General features: G+C 48.8%; 3 protein-coding genes across 5 annotated transcripts; 1 reads left to right on the top strand and 2 right to left on the bottom strand.

The window, feature by feature from the left end:
* Positions 1 to 19: 19 nt before the first annotated feature.
* Positions 20 to 8347, bottom strand: ythdc1 (YTH N6-methyladenosine RNA binding protein C1). Of its 3 annotated transcripts, none has more exons than XM_086152914.1 (16): positions 8144 to 8347; positions 7120 to 7221; positions 6751 to 7049; positions 5693 to 6086; positions 5554 to 5616; positions 5356 to 5471; positions 5157 to 5265; positions 4973 to 5090; positions 4812 to 4896; positions 4585 to 4739; positions 1879 to 1958; positions 1625 to 1661; positions 1464 to 1503; positions 1021 to 1083; positions 754 to 939; positions 20 to 662 (listed from the first exon to the last, which is right to left on the bottom strand). In XM_086152914.1, the coding sequence occupies exons 1-16, from the start codon at positions 8169 to 8171 to the stop codon at positions 480 to 482; spliced, it is 2058 nt and encodes a 685-aa protein (XP_086009040.1). In that variant the 5' UTR covers positions 8172 to 8347; the 3' UTR covers positions 20 to 479. The 3 variants fall into 3 exon arrangements, with proteins under 3 accessions (XP_086009040.1, XP_086009042.1, XP_086009041.1); XM_086152916.1 differs by having other exon boundaries at positions 5356 to 5450; XM_086152915.1 differs by having other exon boundaries at positions 5693 to 6083.
* A 5353-nt stretch (positions 8348 to 13700) lies between these two features.
* On the top strand, positions 13701 to 14476 carry ufc1 (ubiquitin-fold modifier conjugating enzyme 1). Its single transcript, XM_086152913.1, has one exon. The coding sequence runs from the start codon at positions 13768 to 13770 to the stop codon at positions 14284 to 14286; it is 519 nt and encodes a 172-aa protein (XP_086009039.1). The 5' UTR covers positions 13701 to 13767; the 3' UTR covers positions 14287 to 14476.
* A 992-nt stretch (positions 14477 to 15468) lies between these two features.
* LOC147231500 (uncharacterized) lies at positions 15469 to 19045 on the bottom strand. Its single transcript, XM_086153017.1, has 12 exons — positions 18944 to 19045; positions 18784 to 18866; positions 18227 to 18320; positions 18037 to 18131; positions 17882 to 17940; positions 17242 to 17365; positions 17056 to 17145; positions 16789 to 16911; positions 16569 to 16676; positions 16359 to 16477; positions 15850 to 15956; positions 15469 to 15565 (listed from the first exon to the last, which is right to left on the bottom strand). The coding sequence occupies exons 1-12, from the start codon at positions 19043 to 19045 to the stop codon at positions 15479 to 15481; spliced, it is 1191 nt and encodes a 396-aa protein (XP_086009143.1). The 3' UTR covers positions 15469 to 15478.
* Between the last annotated feature and the right edge of the window lie 646 nt (positions 19046 to 19691).

The following is a 19691-nucleotide window of genomic DNA, read 5'->3' as shown; positions in this document are numbered from 1 at the left end:
AACAAAAGCACAAACATCACACAGTTCAAGTTTTCTTTTATTTTGTAGAAAACAAAGAAAAAAAAAAAAGGAACCAACACAAGCCCCGCCTTCCACATCCACGGACAACCAATGAGGCGGCAGGAACGAAAACATTTAAAAAAAAAAAAAAAATCTGCATTTTATTTCCAAAAACCAGGACATTTCACAATAAAAGACTTCCTGTCCGCTGGAATACTGGCAAACATTTCCTGCTTCAGCAGAGGATTGGGATACGAAGGAAAGAACACGGGAACTTCAATCGTTGGGTTTATAGTCTGTCGCGTCATGACAGATTTTCAAAATAAAGATTGACTTACATCACTCCAAAAAAGAAAAAAAAAACAACGAAAATTCACATAAAATATCATGTCGTCACGTGACAAGTGTTTTTCTTACATCAACAACATAATCGGCAAAATAAAAGGACCCGCGGCCCCACAGGAAGCGGAATCCTCGGATCACCTGCGGTACCGCCCCCTTTCTTTGTCCCGCTCTCGCTCGCGGTCCCGGTCACGCACACGCTCGCGCTCCCGGCGAGCGCCGCCACGCTCACGCTCCCTCTGTCTTTCCCGCTCTCGCCGGCTGCTCACCACCGCCTGCGTCCGGCGCAGGAAGTCGTCCACTCGCATGTCGTAGTCGTGCTAATGGGGAGGACACGCACCCGCACAAATGCTTTGTTTCCATGGCAACTGGTACAAAAAAGAGCCCAAATGCACCCGTGGCGAAACTCACCGGGCTGGAGGCGAAGGCGCGGTGCGGTGGCGCCGCGCGCTGCTTGTCCCTGAAGCGCGGGGGCGGAGCCTCGTGCGGCGGCATGGCGTGGTGATGGTGGTATGCCTGGTGAGGTGGGGGCGGCGGGTGGCTGTGGTGGTAGTAGGGTGGATGGTGGGGGGGCTGCTCCACGCTGGGGTACGCCGCCTGGCGACGGGAGCGTGGCATCCATATCTCAGTAAATTGCCAATTAATCGATCGATACGTGTGATTGACGAGTGACTGTACCAGAGTCTGCCAGGGAGGGGGTGGGCCGACTGAGTGGTGGTAGTCCCTCATGTAGTCATAGGACTAACGGGAAACAGGAAATAGCAGTTAGTGTCAAGGCAAACAGATGAGGGTGTCTGCTACCTGCTGAGTTCGCTGTAGTAGAGGGCACAGGCTGAACTGATGCTAAGCTAGTATGTAAAAGAAATATATTCTCATTGAGGGAACACTTGTCGTAGGACTGACAGGCTACAGAAAATGTCAGTTAGCACTGTAGACACTGAACCGGAGCTAACACTCTAACAATACCACGTTTTCACATTTCCTCAGAGTCATAGTACCGAGGTGAAACAGCAAACTAGTGCTGAGGCTAACAGACGAGTGTGCTACAATCCTCCTTGCAGACTGGTGGGAAGCAGACTGGACTGATGCTAAGCTAATATGCTCACGCAAACATATCTCACCCCGTTGAGGAAGACGTCGCGCCGCACACTGGAAAATCGTCTGAAATGCAAAATAAAACTCGAAAAAGTTAAAAGAACCGCGACGTGCCCTTTCAAAACTAGAGCGTTTTTCCACTCTCGCCCTCTTCCGGTTTTTGTCGGGAAGTGGTTTTTCGTCTCACCTGTCCACCTGTTGGTTGCGGAGATCCTGGACAAAGCCTGGAACAGAACCGACACTGTTAGAGCGCACAAGCGCTAAGCGGGCACCCTTTATATGACAAGCAGTTACATAGCTACAAACAAGTCAGAAATGGATTCAAACTTCAGATAAACCCCACAGTTCAGTTGAAACACGACAACTACCTTCTGCTTGCCTCAATAAAGTATTGTGCTTTTAAAAAAAAATAACTACTCGGCGGCCATGTTGTGAGACCACCTGCTCGCTGGTTGAAGTCCGGTGGGCCGTCAGCTCGAGGTCGCTTCCTGCCATGGAGGTCGTACTCTTCAGGACGACGCCTACGTGGACAAGTTGACAGTTAACACACTCACACACACGCACACACACACACATACGCGCACACATGCACATACACACAAACATATACATTCATACAGTTCAGGTACACACAGCTATCGTTGTGAGGTTCCTTTCCATCAGCAGAGTCCTTTCAGATGCCAGGCTAGACGTTTTAGACATGTTGGCAATCCTCACAAGGATAGCTGAACAAGTTCACTCACACAAATATATAAAGTCCTTTTCAAAGCTTTTAATGAAAAAAACTGTAGCTTCCTCTGTGGGCCTTGTAATGTTGGCAGTGCCAAGTCCCGAGTCGAGTCCCCTGGTCACGAGTCAGTTGTATTGGCCCTCGGGGCAAGCCTCCCCATCTACAGTCTAGTTTCCAGATCCCCATTGACTCCCCCCAGTTTTACCTTTAATACCTTTAGTCACAAGGTCACAATCCCTGTCCCAAGTTCCCATCCTGTGGCCACCAGTCCCAAAACTAGTCTAGAGTCCACTAGTCCCCGGACCCATCCCAAGTCCACCACTGCAAAAACTTGTCCCAAATTTGCCAGTCCCAAAAGTTGTCCTGAGTCAGCCTGTCCAAATATCGGCACAAGTCCACCATTGCCCAAACAAATTCCTAGTCTACCGGGCTCAAAAGTGATGAGTCAATGTCCCTTAAACCATCCCAAGTACACCCTTCCCAAAAAAATCCCCAAACCCTTCCCAGAGTCTGCCAGTCGCAGCACCCTTGCCTTGTTCACCGATGCCAAAACTGGTGCCAAGTCAGTAAGTCCCGAAACTCGCCCCAAGTCCACCAAACAGTCTCAAGTCCCAAAGGGAGTCAAGTCTGCCAGTCTCCAAACCTGTCCCAACTTGATCCTCCTGGCCCCATGTCAGGCCTTCTGCTAGCACAGAGCCTTTGAGTGCCAAGTCAAGTTTACAGGTGGCCTTTTCTACCAAGTCCACCGGTTTCACGTCTTGTCCACCGTCAAGTCTCTCGGTATCAAGTCTACCGGGCCCCCCCGCCCACTCCAAATCATATCTTCTATACAAACTGTTCCGCCGTGTCAAGGCTCCTCCTCCACGGGAAGGTCAGACACAACTCTCGTCTACATGAAATCCATCAGCTGTGACCTGAATGTTCTCTCTCTCACACACAGACACACACACTCAAACAAACAGAGAAGAAGAAGAAGCCTCCAGAGGGGAAACATACCGCTTCTGTGTGATGTTCAATTACTACAAAGTTTCTCCACATCAGTCCAGCTTTTTTTTTTTTTTTTGTTTTAACATTAACCCTCTCACTTTAAGGGGTGGAAGGGGGGGAGGGAGGGGTCATGATGATGATGATGGTGCAGTCCTGTCAATCAATACACACAGCCCCGCCCCTCTTGGACAAGCCCCGCCCCCTCCAGACAGGGAACAGTCCTGAACCAAAAAAAAAAAAAAGGGAACGTCCGTGTAATTCTGCTTCCTGCACACACACGCACCTTCAGTCCGTGAAACACACACAATGTGTGTGCATGCGCTTGTGTGTGTGTGTGTGTGTGCGCGTGCACACGCTGGGGGCGGGGCCACAGAGAGGGGGTGGGGCTCATTCCATCAGTCCAATAACCAGTCCATTTTGTAACACTTTACCCCTTTCACCAGCGAGGGGGGCTCCGCCCCTCAGACACATAAACCCCTCTCATTGGATACAGTCCAGAGGCCCCACCCCTCAAACACATCACACCCTCTCATTGGATAGTCCAGAGGCCCCGCCCCGTTGCGTACAAACCTGCCCAAAAAAAATACAGCGACAGTCCACAGGAAGTCCCTTCCTGTCAGTGGGAAGTCCTACCCCAACCCCTCCCAACCCCCACCCAGCAGTCCGTTGGTGCTCGTCCTTTAATGCTTTTATTGTGAAAGGGTCGGCCACAGTCCCGCTTAACTCTCAGAAACTTTAACTTTCCGAAGGCGGACGCTCCTGCGGAGAGAAACAGACGGGAGCAGCAGTATGCAGTTTTAGGGAATTCGAGACGGGGCGCGAGCGAGACACTCGCTGGCCGATTAACTCCTAGCTTGACCAGGTGGTATGCAGGTACGGCTCGCGCCCGATTGGCCGAAGCCTGACGGTTGTCAAACGTCAGGCGTGCCCCGCGGCTCGCTAGTTAATTAAGAATGGCACTGACGACGCACGGCCAAGACGGACGGAGATCACTAGCACCATATCGATCGCTAGCGCCTCATCCATCGCTAGCACCTTATCGATCGCTAGCTACTCATCAATGAGCTCTTAGAGAGCACTTTGGATCGGTCCAATCTGGTTGTTAGTGACTGAGTGAATTAGGCCTTGTTAGTTAATCGCACGGGAATGGACTCCACCTAGAATAACGGCTAATTACGCTGGATCCATCCGAACAAGCTCCGCCCCCTGAGGGGATTCACCTCCCTGCCCTCCTCCTTGGGGCCGAGCGCAGCGTCACTCGGGTCGGGAGCTCCGGACAACGACAACCATCAGGGCTAGCCGCTGGCCGGTGGGCTAGCTAGCCACCGGCTAACGGCGGCAGCCGTCTGTGACGTCCCGCAGCAGGTGGCGCCGTGGTGGCCGCAGGAGAACGACAGGAAACGGGAGGAGGAGCTTGGTGATTGGCTAACCTTCCCGGCTCGCGCTGCGGCGGTCGGCCCCGGGGCCGGGTCTCCGACGGCGTCCGGCGCTTGTGACGGACGCGGCGGGCCACCTGATGCACGTCCACGCTCTCGTCCAGCGGGAAGAGGGAGCAGAGCTGAGCGCCGACGTCAGGCTGGATCTCCTGCCGAGAGCCCGCCGCCGTCAGTCACCTCAGACAGGAAGTTGTCACGGGAGCGAGGCGACGCGCACCCACCTGTCCGTCACGTCCGATCTTGACAGGCTTGTGCTCGTTCCAAGGGTTGGACAGGTGAGCTGTCTTCGTGAAGGGTAACTCCCGCCTGCGGAAAAACCAAAACCGGGGTCAGAAGCTGAGCTTCTGGGTTGGGGTCCCCCCTTGCGGGAGCAGACGCTCACCTGCAGAGCCAGTCGATCTTGAAGACGCCGCCCAGCATTTTGGCGTTCATGCCGGCGGGGAGGACCCAGTGGATCGGGGAGCCGCCGTGATGGGACTCGGATGCCAAGCGGGCGAAACCTGAAAAGACGAAACAAGTTAGAAGGCGGCTGAGCTGCGGCGGTTTCTGGTCGTCCGGTTCCTCACCTTGGAACTTGCCGCTTTCCCTCACGGAGAAGACGAGGACGACGCTGCGCGCCGAGCGGAACGCCGCGTTTAGCTTCTTCTCATTCACCGGCAGTGTCGACCACACGCCCTGGATGAGGCGGCCGCAATAAAACGCCACATTAGCATCGCGGTGGCGTTGGCTTCGGAAGGGGGAAAGCTAGCCAACCTGTTAGCGTACCTTAGCTTTAGCCAGCGATACGTTCTCGTGGTTGTTGCTCTTGATGAGGAAGAAGCGGGCGTCGCGCAGAATGTAGCGCAGCTTACTGGTGGGGTCTGAGAAGACACAGAGGGCGGCTGTAATCTGATTACTGGCTGAGTACCACACCACGGAAATGTAATCAAGACTAGACACGCGGGATGTAATCTGATTACTTACTCTCCATTCCCTTGCGAACAGCCCTGACGGACGACGAGAGCTTCTCCCGCTTCTTTTCAGAACCTTTCGGAAGAAGGGGGTCTGCCGTTAGACGGAGGCGCCGGCCGCCGTGTCAGAGAGCGTCTGTTGCCATGGTTACCTGAGGCGTCGGAGGCGGAGCCGGAATGCGCCGACTCGCCGTCCGAGAAGCTGATGGACGAGGCGGAACGCGAGTCGCCGGCCTCGCTCCGCGTGTCGTACTCGTTGCCCTCGCCTCGCCGCTCGTACTCCTCCTCGTCCTCCTCTTCCTCGTCCTCCTCCTTCTCGCCTTCTTCCTCCTCCTCGTCCTCCTCCTCTTCCTCCTCGCCCTCTTCCTCCTCCTCCTCGTCATCCTCCTCCTGGTCCTCCTCTTCCTCCTCCTCCACATTGGAGGGCGCGGGGGAGGAGCTTCCCGACGCCAGCTCTGACCCGTACTCTATCGCCACGTCCTCATCCGATTGGTTGTCCTCCCGGTGGGGGGAGGGGCTAGCGCGCCGGTCATCGCGCCGAAGCTTCTGGGGGAAAAACAAAGAGCGTGATTGGACGAGAAGTTCGTTCGTCTACCGGCAATCACGGAGTCAGTAGCTAGGTGGAGTTAGCGTCACCGCAAACTGGCTGCGGCAACAGTAGTACTTGTGCGAGAAGAAAGAAGTACAATAAGCAGCAGTAGTATGGGTAGCTATACTACTACAAGTAGAAAATAGAATAGAGGTGCGATGAGCAGGAGTAATAGTGTGAGTACTCAGGAGCAGTAGTAGTACAAGTAAAAGTGCTATCAGGAGCAGAAGCAGTACTGACTGCAAAAGTAGTATGAGCACAAGTGCCGTCGGGAGCAGCAGTTGTACGAGTACTGGAGCTGTCAGAAGAATTAGTACTGCTAGCAGCAGCAGCAGCAGCCGTAGTAGTACAATTAATAGTGCCATCACGAGCAGAAATAGTACAAGTAGAAGTGTTCTGCCCAAAGTACTAACAAGAACAGAAAGAGAAGAAGTGCTATGAGTAGAAGTGGGACCAAGAGCACTGGTAGTATGTGTTTAAGAAGTACCAGCAGCAGTACCATATGAGTAGAAGTACTGTCAGGAGCAGTAGTAGCATGAGTACTAGAGCTGCCAGAAGCAGCAGTACTACCACCACTAGCAGCAGTAGTAGTAGTGTGAGCAGTACTCCCGGTATTGGTACCTGAGGGTGTGGCTCCAGGCCCCTCTGAGAGTCCCTCCTCCGGAGGTCATCAGCTCCGCGGCGCCCGCTGCCCTCGCGACCTCCCCGTTGCCCCTTCCTGTCGTCGTAGTACTCGTGGCGGTACCCGGCGGTGTGGCGCCCGTGGGGGCTTGATGCCGCCTTCTTGGAGGAGGATGAGGACAAGGGCGCCGCCGAGCCCCTCTTATTGGTGGAGGAAGATCTGGAGGGGGCGTGGCTCGATGATGGGCGGAGCCTCTTCAGATCCTGGCTGTCGGAGCGCTCGCTCTTTCTCTTGGTTCCTGAGGGTGGATGGGAGGAATGGAATCAAGGTGGCGGGGGTTCAGAGCGCGCACACACACACACACACACCTTTCTTGTCGCTGACATGGCGCTCTGTCTCGGGGTTGTACAGCTCGTCATCCTGGTCCGGCGCCTCGGTCAAGATGTCCTCCAGGACGCTCAGCTCACCGTCTGGGGGGAGGGGGGGGTGAAGATCCCATGACATTTCAAAACAAAAGCCCCGTTCCACTTCTCAAAATAAAAGACTTAAGTTGTCTGGCGGATATTTGCACAAGGAATACCAACGCCATTTCCTCGTTCACTCATGATTCTGCTTGTTGGGAGCCAATCAGAGCTAACGCTTAGGCTGGAAGGGGGGGGGGTTCACTCTGACTGTCAATCATCCAAGAATTCACACACTCATTCACACTTATTGACAATTTGGAGTCATCAATGAACCTGCAAACGGGTTTTAGAGAGCCTGGAGGACCCAGGCAGACAACATACAGAGCAAAAAGGGAGAGAACACACTGCGACAACATGAATGGAACCCAGGCACGAGAGCATGCAGAGAACCCATTTGTCGATGAATCGATATATCGATTGATCCCAAACAATTTCAAGACTCAATTGCTCAAGTGGTTCTTTGAATATCTGAATATGAAGTGACATCGTTGAGAATGATCGGACTGGGTTCGCAGCAGGTTGCGGTAGGATTTCAATAATCAATCAGGGGTTTCGATGATCGGGAGAAACTGTGATTGAAATCGATTGATTATTGAGGGGGGGGGGAGCGAGAACGTGCGTTTTGGAAACGTAGAGGCTGTAAACAGCAGCGATCGTCTCCGCGCGGTGCCCGTTTATCAACCGCTTTTCCAGCTCAATACACCCCTCGGACCGCGCCCAAACCGTCGGTTCGGGGAACCGGGGTTTATCGAGCATCCAGGCGATCGGTGATCACAAGGTGAACGGCAAATCGATCGCGTCCGCCCTGAAACAAAGACGTGCTAGCAGCAGAAGCTAAACGCTACAGCTAACAGCTAACGGCCAACGCAGAGAGCGAGCGGCTAAAGCTACTAGCTAGCAGCTAAAGCTAATCCCGCCGCGGCCTCACCTTTGTCGTCGCGCCGGTCGGCCGCCATCACAGCCGCTGGGCCGCGTCCCCTGTTCCCACTCCGATACCGGACAGGCGAACGACTTTACCCACTATTTTAATTTAAATCTGTGAAAGGTACGTAAAAGAAGGGAAAAACTAGCCGCAGACAGCTACGGGGAAAGATATGGCGACAGAGCTTGTTGTAGCTGCTTCTTCTTCTTCTGCTCGGGGAAACTCCCAATTTCGTCGCTGCTGCCACCTAGTGGCGAGAAATGGGAACTACAACATGTATTTATTACCCATCAGGTTTATACAGGTTGGCGAAAGAGAGATAAAGATGGAAAGGATGTACAACAGGTCCGGGTGATTGAGGATAGAGAGGGAAATGTATTGACAGATGCTAGAAGAGTGATGGGAAGATGGAAAGAGTGCTTTGAAGAGTTGATGAATGGGGAAAATGAAAGAGAGGCAAGGGTAGAAGAGGCGACTATTGTAGACCACAAAGTAGCACAAATTAGTAAAAATGAAGTGAGGAAGGCATTGAAGAGGATGAAGAATGGAAAAGCAGTTGGTCCTGATGATATACCTGTGGAGGAGTGGAAGTGTCTAGGAGAGGCAGCGGTAGATTTTCTGACTAGATTATTCAACAGGATCTTAGAGAGTGAGAAGATGTCTGAAGAATGAAGATGAAGTATGATGATGCCTATTTTTAAGAATAAAGGGGATGTACAGAATTGCTGCAACTATAGAGGGATAAAGTTGATGAGCCATACAATGAAGTTATGGGAAAGACTGGTGGAAACTAGACTGAGAGCAGAAGTCAGCATTTGTGAACAGCAGTGTGGCTTCATACCAAGAAAGAGTACGACAAGTGCAGTATTTGCGTTGAGAATGCTAATAGAGAAGTACAGTGAAGGCAAGAGGGAGCTGCAATGTGTTTTAAACTGGTGCAGGACATGTATGCTAGCTGTGAGACAGTGGTACGGTGTGCTGTAGGGGTAACAGAGAAGTTCAAGGTGGAGGTGGGACTCCATCAGGGATCAGTTCTGACCCCCTTCTTGTTCGCAATGGTGATGGACAGGCTGACAGATGAGCTGAGAAAGGAATCCCCATGGACCATGATGTTTGCAGATGACATTGTAATCTGTAGTGAGAGCAGAAAACAGGTAGAGGAAAATCTAGAGAGGTGGAGGTATGCTCTGGAAAGGAGAGGAATGAAAGTTAGTCGTAGCAAGACAGCATATATGTGTGTGAATGAGAGGAACTCGGGTGGAACGGTGAGGCTACAGGGAGTGGAGATCAAGAAGTTGGAGGATTTCAGGTACTTGGGATCAACCGTCCAGATCAACAGAGACTGTGGAAAAGAGGTGAAGAGACGGGTCCAAGCAGGTTGGAATGGGTGGAGAAAAGTGTCAGGGGTACTATGTGATAGAAGACTGTCAGCCAGAATAAAAGGAGAGGTGTACAAGACAGTGGTGAGACCAGCGATGTTGTATGGCCTAGAAACTGTTGCAATGACGAAAAGATAGGAGGCAGAACTAGAGGTTGCAGAGATGAAGATGTTGAGGTTCTCTTTGGGAGTGACCAGGATGGATAGGATCAGGAATGAGCACATGTTAGATGTTTTGGAGAGAAGCCAAACTGAGATGGTTCGGTCATGTACAGAGGAGGGATAGAGAATATATTGGTAGACAGATGCTGGAATTGGAGATGCTGGGCAGGAGGTCTCAAGGAAGACCAAAGAGAAGATTTATGGACGTAGTGAGAAAGGATATGAAGGTAGTTGGTGTGAGAAAGGAGGATACAGAGAATAGGGTTAGATGGAGAAAGTTGATTCGCTGTGGCGACCCCTGAAGGTAAAAGCCAAAAGAAGAAGAAGAAGAAAAGGGATGTGCAGAATTGCAGCAACTATAGAGGGATAAAGTCGATGAGCCCCACAGTGAAGTTATGGGAAAGAGTAGTCGAAACTAGACTGAGAGCAGAGTCAGCTTTTGTGGACAGCAGTATGGCTTCATGCCTAGAAAGAGTACTACAAGTGCAGTATTTGCATTGAGAATGCTAATAGAGAAGTACATGGAAGGCCAGAGGGAGCTGCATTGTGTTTTCGTAAACCTAGAAAAAGCATATGACAGGGTGCCAAGAGAGGAGCTCTGGTGTTGTATGAGGAAGTCTGGAGTGGCATAAAAGTATGTTAAACTGGTGCAGGACATGTATGCTAGCTGTGAGACACTGGTACGGTGTGCTGGAGGTGGGACTCCATCAGCTCTGAGCCCCTTCTTGTTTGAAGTGGTGATGGACAGGCTGACAGATGAGGTTAGACAGGAATCTCCGTGGACCATGATGTTTGCAGATGACATTGTGATCTGTAGTGAGAGCAGGGAAATAAAGAAAGGTGGAGGTATGCTCTGGAGAGAAGAGGAGTGAAGGTTTACTAAAGCAAGCCAGAATATATGTGTGTGAGTGAGAGGGACCAAAGTGGAACGGTGAGGCTACGGGGAGTGGAGATCAGGAAGTTGGGAGAATGAAAGGAAATGTGTAGAAGACAGTGGTGAGACCAGCAATGCTTTATCCAACCATTCACATCAAGTATAAATTCTGTACCAATCTTTGGTGGGCCAGATTGAAAAGACCAACGCGCCGAATGAGGCCCGCGGGCCGTAGTTTGCCCACCACTGTTCTATTCTATTGATTCACTTGATTGTAAATAAATAAAAATGAATTAATAAAATCACCTTCACATGCACACATACCCACAACAATAGACTATGAAATACATTAATATCTTATTAAATATTTAGAAAGAAATGTACCTTTAATCGTCCCAAAAAGGGGAAATATACAATTTTCAAAATAAAAGCATGAAATTACAACTTGAACGAGAAACCAGGAAACCGACGTGCTGGTTTTTATTAATTTTTTTTGTCATTTGTCGAGTGTTCACTCTTTAAAGCAAAAATGTATCATTTTTTTAGCAAAACTATTCAATAAAACACACCGATTGATGTTGAGAAAAAAAATCAACAGAATGTGCCTTGAGATTCCACGATATGAAAATGCCTATTTTCCAAATAAAAGTTTGAAATTACAACTAGAATGTGGAACCAGGAAAATAGAAGCTATAGAAAATTAACAATTTTCAAAAAGGGAGCTTGAAATTACAACTTACAATGTGACAGGAAGCTGAAATTTCAACCTTTATTTGGGGAAAAAAAAAAAAAACAAGTATGTATGTTTATAATATATATTTCATAATATATAATAATATTATTCCTTCCCGGTATCATATATTTTTTAAATTAACAAATATGTATACACAACAAATCCGTGTAGCAAGGGGTAACACAATTTTATAATGTTAATGTTTTACAAATATCAAAGGTCTTATAAAGGGTATAACTAAAGTGCTTTCAATGCACGTATACACATAGTTCACAAATATTATTGGCACATGATTGCACATGTAAAGTCTACAGCCACTTAATTTGCACACATCCTTGCACCTATACATTGTGAGTTGCACACCAAGCTGTACTCAAATGCCTTTTTGCACTGTATTCTACTCATTTTTCTATTGCAATGTTCACATTCATATCATTAGTCCTATTTATAAAAATGTTTACACCCTTCTATCAGCACATATCCCAATGCACTGCGGACACTCTACAGTGTTGAGTCTACACTGTACATGTGACGACAAATGCCTTGAATCTTGAATTTGAATATTCTCAATTAAAAAAAAGCTTTAAATAGCTACTTAAAATGTAACCGAAAGTTGAAATTCCAAGCTTTAATTGGGAAAAAAAAAATCGTAGAAAAAAATGTTTATATTGTAGCATTTTAGTTGGGGAAACACTCGTGTGATGGTAAAATGTCTGTTTAATGAGCAATAGCTGTTGTTGGCCACAGCCACGCCACACAAGCCTGCAATACAACTAAAAAAAAGAAAAATAATTCATTGCACCCACAACCACAAAATTCCCAGCAACCACCAAATAACACAGAAAACATTTTTTTTTTTTTTGCAAAACAAATCATTTCTTTACTTAAAATCATGTTCACTCTGTACGTTTATAAACATTATAAATGGGGAAAATCACATTCGCAAGTTGAGCACTTCATCTTACCACACTTCTTTTTTCTTATTGTACTTATAAAGTATAAAAAGTCAAAACATATAAACAAACAAACATGGCTAAATACAATCAGACGTCAGTGGCATTAACCTGCATGAGGAAACATAAGGACATTAATTTTGTATACAATCAATTCACTGTATGAGTAATGTTTGCGAAAATGTTTAATTTTAGAAATAAGAGGGGAAAAAAAAACAAAACAAAAAAAACAAAAACAATAAATTAAAAAGATAAAAATGGCAAGGCGAATACAAGCTCAATGGATCCAAAGGAATATCAGTTGTAAAACTGTATTTTTTTGGTTTTCAAATTTAAATTTTTTTTTTACAGAATTCAAAATCTTTTTTAAAACTAGAAACAGTTGCAATGACCAAAAGAACTAGAAACAGTTGCAATAACAAAAAAACAGGAGGCAGAGCTAGAGGTCATAGAGATGAAGATGTTGACTTTCTCTTTGGGAGTGACCAGGATGGATAGGATCAGGAATGAGTCTATCAGCATGTTTTGGAGAAAAGGTCAGGGAGGCTAGACTGAGATGGTTCGGTCATGAAAAGAGGAGGGATAGTGAGTATACTGGTAGACGGATGCTGGAATTGGAGCTGCCAGGCAGGAGGTCTCGAGGAAGACCAAAGAGAAGATTTATGGACGTAGTGAGAGAAGATATGAAGGTAGTTGGTGTGAGAGAGGAGAATAACCAGAATAGGGTTAGATGAAGGGGTGATTCCCCGTGGCGACCTCTGAAGGGAAAAGACATAAGGAGAAGAAGAAAACATTGGAGGAACATTTTTGCATTCCGTTTTTGTGATTGAAGAACCTGTCAAATCACACAGAAACCAAGTAACATAAACTCCGACATTTGTGACTCACTATAATATACACTGCTCAAAAAAATAAAGGGAACACTTAAAAAACACATCCTAGATCTGAATGAATGAAATATTCTTATGAAATACTTTGCTCTTTACACAGTTGAATGTGCTGACAACAAAATCACACAAAAATGATCAATGGAAATCAATTGTATCAACCCATGGAGGTCTGGATTAGGAATCACACTCAAAATTAAAGTGTAAAAACAAACTCCAGGCTGATCCAACTTTGATGTAATGTCCTTAAAACAAGTCAAAATGAATCTGTGTTGCTTCCTGAGTGGACACTATGATTTCACACAAGTGTGATTGACTTGGAGTTACATTGTGTTGTTCAAGTGTTCCCTTTATTTTTTTGAGCAGTATATATTTTGAAACTCCCGACCCGGAAGTGTCCGTGTTTTAACCGGAAGTCCCATAGGATTCCCCCCCCCTCCGAGTCTCGTATTTGTCCATTCTCACTATGAAAAATAAACAACATTGAAATATATGCTTGAAGCGTAACAGAAAATTTCAAGCCTCATTTTTGAAAAAAAAAAAAAGAAAATCGAAAATAAATATATGTGAGGAACCGGAACCCGGAAGTACCCGCTTCGACACCGGAAGTCAGTCTTTCCCGGTGATTCCGCTCGAAGTAGCGATGGACGAGGGCACGCGGCGCGCCGCCTCTCAGATCCCGCTGCTGCGCACGCACGCGGGTCCGCGCGACCGCGCACTATGGCCGCAACGGCTGAAGGAGGAATACCAGGCGCTGATCCGCGCCGTGGAGACAAACAAGGCCGCCGACAACGACTGGTTTCGCCTTGAGTCTAACGCGGACGGCACACGTTGGAGCGGTACGTGCTGGCACGTCCACGAGCTGCTACGCTACGAGTTCCGCGTGGAGTTCGACGTGCCGGTGACGTACCCGGATACGGCGCCGGAGGTGGCGCTGCCGGAGCTCGACGGCAAGACGGCCAAGATGTACCGCGGCGGTAGGGTGTGCCTCACCGAGCACTTTGCGCCGTTGTGGGCGCGCAACGCACCCCGCTTCGGCCTCGCCCATCTCATGGCGCTGGGGCTCGGGCCGTGGCTCGCCGTGGAGGTGCCGGAGCTGGTCGCCAGGGGCGCCGTGGTCCACCGGGAAGCGGGCCGGAAGGAGGGTGCAGACCGGATGTGACGTCGCAGTGGGAGAGTCCACTCGCGAGGGGGGAAGAGAAGACGAAGCCGCACCGGAAATGACGTTCACATTCCTATGGCGCTTGTACATTGAAATTATTTTCTTATAATTTTATTTTGGAGGAGTGGAGGTTGATTCTGATCATGTGACACCAAACAAGCCAATAAATATTATGAAAGCTTATTAAAAACGAGATTGGTGGATGATTGATAACCCCGCATCCTAAAATTACATTACATTGCAGTTGGCAGACGCTTTTATCCAAAGTGACTTACAATAGAGGACATAGGGACTGCAAATAACATTTGCAAATACAAGATGCACACTTGCAAATACGAGAGACAAAATGACATTTTATGCTCTTATTTTTTTAGGGGTGGGTGTGGCTTGTGACCATGTGGCACCAATCAAGCCCAAGAAATGTTATGAAAGTATATTACGAACAAGACTTGTGGATGATTAACACCACCCTGAGATGACAATTACCATGACAGGAAGGGCTTTTCTTTTGAAATAGTTTTATTTTGATTTATATAAATTATTTTATTTGGATTTTTTTGAGTGGTGGGGGATTGCTTGTGACCATGTGACAAGAAAAAAGTAATGTTATGAAAAAAAATTACAAACAAGACAGATGGATGATTGACAGCACCCTTAGATGACATTTAGTATGACAGGAAGTGCTTTTATTTTGTAATTTTGTTTTCGGCAGGGGTCGGTGATCGTGTGACATGAAACTTAAAAAAGTAAATAAAATGGGATTGATGAGTTCAGCCCCCCCCCTCCCCCCAATTGAATTGCATTAACTCTGGTAGTGTTTTTATCAAGAAATTATTTTATTTAAATTATTTTTCCAGAGGGCAGGGGTTCCTGTGACCATGTGACAGGAAATTTAAAAATTAAAAGTCATCGTAACAAATGGGATTTGTGGATGATTGACAGCTATGAACCATGAAACGATATTTACTATGACAGGAAGTACTTTTATTTTGAAATTTGTTTTTTTTTTGGGGGGGGGGTGCTTGTGACCATGGGATACAAATCAAGCAAATAAATTTTATGTAAGTAAATACGGACTGCTGGCTGATTGACAGCCCATCCCACCTGCTAATAACAGGTTGCATCTACTGGCCACCACTCTGGATCTTTGGCAACATGGCTGACTCCAGGTGATATTGTAGCCGTGGCGAAGTTACGCTGGCTTCCAGAGTCGGATGGTGCAGTCGTGGGAGCAGGTGGCGATTAGCGTCCCATCCGGTGACACGTCGGCACCCAGCACCTACAATGTCGTCGTCATAATAATGTTAATGAAGTTGGCATAAAAAGGGGGCGAGGCCAAACTTTATCTATAAAGGGGAAGTTGACAATTCTAGAGGATCATCATATGAAGCAACTACTTGTTATTGTAACAATTGGCACTGCAGGGGGCATGGCCTACCATTCAAAACAAAAGTGGTAACCTCAAAAGGACCACGGGGTAGTCAGGCAGAAATCGGAACAGGAAGTGAGGTCAGCCTTTCTATTAGCGCATCGGAATCAGCAAATCGGAGTGTGGCGTCATACCTTTCCCGTGTGCCCTGTCATCGTCTTCAGCAGCGACCAACCTGGGCAGCCCCACACCCTCGCTGTGCCGTCCAGCGACGCCGTTAATAGGAAGCAGCCGTCGATGGCTGGGCGATCAAAGACCCAAACAGGAAGTGAGGTCAAAGACAACAACATGGCGAAGATGGTACACACAGGAAGTTAAACCAGAGGAAAACCGGAAGTGAGGTTAAAGATACTAATGTGATAAAGATACAAACAGGAAGTTAGGTTTAAGATGTAAACAGGAAAGGTCAAAGATACACACAGGAAGTTGAACAAGGCATGCAAACAGGAAGTGAGGTCAGAGGCAACAACATGGCAAAGATACAAACAGGAAGTTTAATCAAAAATCCAAACAGGAAGTGAGGCCAGAGAAAACAACATGGCAAAGATATACACAGGAAGTTAAGCCAGAGACATAAACAGGAAATGAGATGAGAGACCTCCAAACAGGAAGTGAGGTCAGAGACAACAGCAAGCGTCCTTACGTTGATAGCGCACAGCGGACAACAGGTTCCTGTGGCCGGGGAGTGTGCGCAAGCATGCCTTTTTTCTCAGCTCCCAGATTTTGCAGGTGTTGTCGGCACTTCCTGTTGCCAGGTGGTTTCTAGCACCAGGAAAAGGAAAATGACATGAGCCAAGAGCGAACAAGTCATGTGATCTTGGAGCATCAGGGGCTCGCTGCGATTTCGGCTGACCCGTTGGGTGAGAAGTTCAGACTGTAGACCTCCTGCCTGTGTCCATCCAGGAGGAGGACGCACTGTCCTGTCCGGAGGTCCCAGACCCTGCCGGATGCATCCAGGCTTCTGATTGGACAGGGGTCGAGGGAGAAAGAAGATTGGTCTGGAGAAAGTCGGCAATACAGAAGTACTGCGTAATCCAGCAAGTATTGCAGAGTAGTGCAGTGTATATTCATACCCAGTAGCAGCCAGTGACCCATCAGGATGGAAGTGAAGGTCATAAACCCCTTTACTGTGACCTTCCTGATGGAGGATCTCCTGCTGAGCCTCCACATCCCAGAGACGCCAGGACTTATCGTAACTGAAGAGAACGCATTATTTTATGTGACCCTCAAAATAAGCGCACAATGGCTTTGACTTTTCAATCAGATCAGGGGGTACCGCGGGAGCGGGCACAAGTACTTCATCGACCTCTGTTCTGGAGTCAGATTGTAATGCCGTTTACCATGTGGTCCCAAGGAACCGTCCGGAAGGGTGCCAGGCCACTCGGGCGACTCTCTCACTGTGACCCCTGATGTCTTCCACTGGCTCGTCGCTACAGCAACCACACCGCAGAAGGACAGGAAGACTTAATGCCTCTTTGCTTCGATACTTCCTACCCTCCTAGTTTCGTAGCCTCCTCGCTTTCTACCTCTCCAGGTTCCACAGTTTCACCGATCCGTCCGTGGCGCACGAGGCCAGGCTGACTTCGGATTGGCTGAGGGAGATGCCCGCCTGCGGGCGGAAGACAACGGCACCCGCATTGGGCTTGTGTCCTTTGGGGGAAGACAGGGATCACAGCTTGGGTTCATCTGCAGAACCTTTTTTTACAGTCACAAAGGGCAAGTAGACTAGCTGCGCTATCCGACCAAGATCCTGCCAAAGAACCAGAACTCTTGAGGGAACCAGCGACCCAAGCTTCTGAAGGGTTGCAGGTTCCCTCCGGGGTTCTTCGGCAGGATACTAAAGCAGTGGTTGGAAAATCTTGCATCTGGTGTCAACCGCCCAATTGGGTAGTTCTCAGGTCAGTAAGACCTGGAGCAAGAAACCAGACCCAGCCTGGGGGGACCATATCAGATGTGGATCTCGACCTGTTTCTGTATTGTTGGGTCATGAACCCTTCACCCCATGTACACCTGTTAAGATTGACCTGATTCCAGTTGACAAGATCGGGTCTTCAGGTGGAGGCTAGTCCACTTGAAGGCCAGTGGCGGCCTGTCCACTAGTTCCAACAACTTGCGGTAGAAGATATAATGCAGAAGTATGTCATTGGATTTTGAATGGCCACCCACCTCTCAGCGTACGAATCAGGTTGCAGTCAGGGACAGACCATAGCTTACACAGACCACTCCTGCAGAGTCGAGCATTAGGATATTAGCCTTAACCCCCGCGTCAGCACACTGGCAGCATTATGACGCTGGCGCAAAGGTGTAGTGGGGCTTCGTACCAGGAGGCTGTGGCCAGCATCCTAGAATCCGGGCTGAAGTGGCAGAAGCTGATTGGACGATCATCTGCGGTCTTGCTGCAGAAGTTGCTGAGGCTCTGAAGGGCAAGAATAGGACGTCGGATTAATAATGCGCTAATTATTGCACCTAGACCCTTCCTTGTTGGCTTCGGCGACCTTCGCAGCGCCTCACCCTCAGATTCTTTTCCAGCTCCTGCTGCCGGAGCGCGAGGGTCCCCTCACTGACGTCCCCCCCGAAACGATCGGCCTCCAGGCGCCTCGCTGCCCTGGACACATAGACCCCCAACCAATCAGATGTCGAGGGATATCATTAACAAAAGCTGCTCACGCACTTTTGATGAACTGCGTACGTAAACTCAATGGAGGACACCCCCTTCTAACTGTCTAATCAGAACGCAAAACAAGTGGGACGTGCAATGATGGCACCGTGCTAAGCTAGCTTGTGATGTTTCATGGCAGCATCACCATCACCCTTGCATATGTGGTAAGAAATCTGGATACGGGAAAAGCAGGACTATCGCCGAGGCTACACTTTGGAATTACAAGCATGGAAACGCTATTACAAATATGTCCAAAGAAAACAGAAGTAGCAAAACGGCCTGATTTGATTGGTCCCGGTTCCTGTTGTTACTGAAGGTGCTCTCGTGAGCCGTTAGCTACTGTAAGCTTAGCGCGTAAAAGCTTTCCTGACAACCCTTCTTAGAGACATCTGTGATTGGTCCATCTCACCGAGGCAAAGAGTATCTGGCCAACCAGAGGCGAGCCTGACGCAGGGATTCAGCGCCGCCGCGACCCCACACCTCCCGGCCCTGCTATTGGTCAGAAACAGGCAACCTTGTCAGGCGAGGGACCTGCATGGAAATGAGCAGTTGCTTCCAGTGTGCGTTACCTCCTCTTCGGACGACCGTTGGGCCCTCACCTCGCCGTCGTCCCTGGATACAGCGGACGCTTGTGCTTGCAGGCGCCACCCCTCGCTGGCACCCTCCGCCATTGTCTTTCCTGTAAAGCAGGTCCATTAGTCCAATGGCTGGAGGAAATCACTGCTTAACCTGGAGGGTCAGCTGTCAACCAGACAACCGTTCACCCTCACATTTACACCTACGGACAATTTTGAGTTTTCTATGAACTGTCCGATGAAGATGTAGAGAACCTGGAGGGAATAGAGGCAGGGGAACGAGCAGAGGCTGCACACAGGTAGGGTCCAGGCAGGCAGGGGAGAGCATACAGTTCTTTGGTCAATGGTTCTAAGGTGTCCTTCCATGTGGGGTTCCTCAGAGAACCCTAGTGAGATCTCAGGGTTTTTACAGAACCTTGTTCTTGCTGAGAACCGAAGGTGCCACAACGGGTATGGGTTTAACGTTCTGGAATGGGAGGAGGTCCGACTTCTTCCCACCCTTGTATGTCTTCCAACAACACGGAAAAGCCCTCACACTGTTGCCATGGAGACACCTGCTGTCGAAGTGGGACACCATCTCACAGAACCCAAACAGAATCACCGCCCTACCTCGGCTGATGATCGTCCACTCTGGTCTGATGCCGGATGAGGAAAACTCACGAGGTGGACTGAGACGGAACGGGAAAACATCACGGCGGACAAGGCCACGAGCTGTTGGCTACCAAGCCTGTGATGTCACTAA

Source organism: Fistularia commersonii, chromosome 9 (genome assembly GCF_037954325.1).
Source record: "Fistularia commersonii isolate RoL2024-O1a breed Wild chromosome 9, RoL_Fcom_v1.0, whole genome shotgun sequence".
Lineage (NCBI taxonomy): Eukaryota > Metazoa > Chordata > Actinopteri > Syngnathiformes > Fistulariidae > Fistularia > Fistularia commersonii.
The sequence above is the reverse complement of the archived record's forward strand: the minus strand, read 5'-3'. Positions and strand labels throughout refer to the sequence as shown.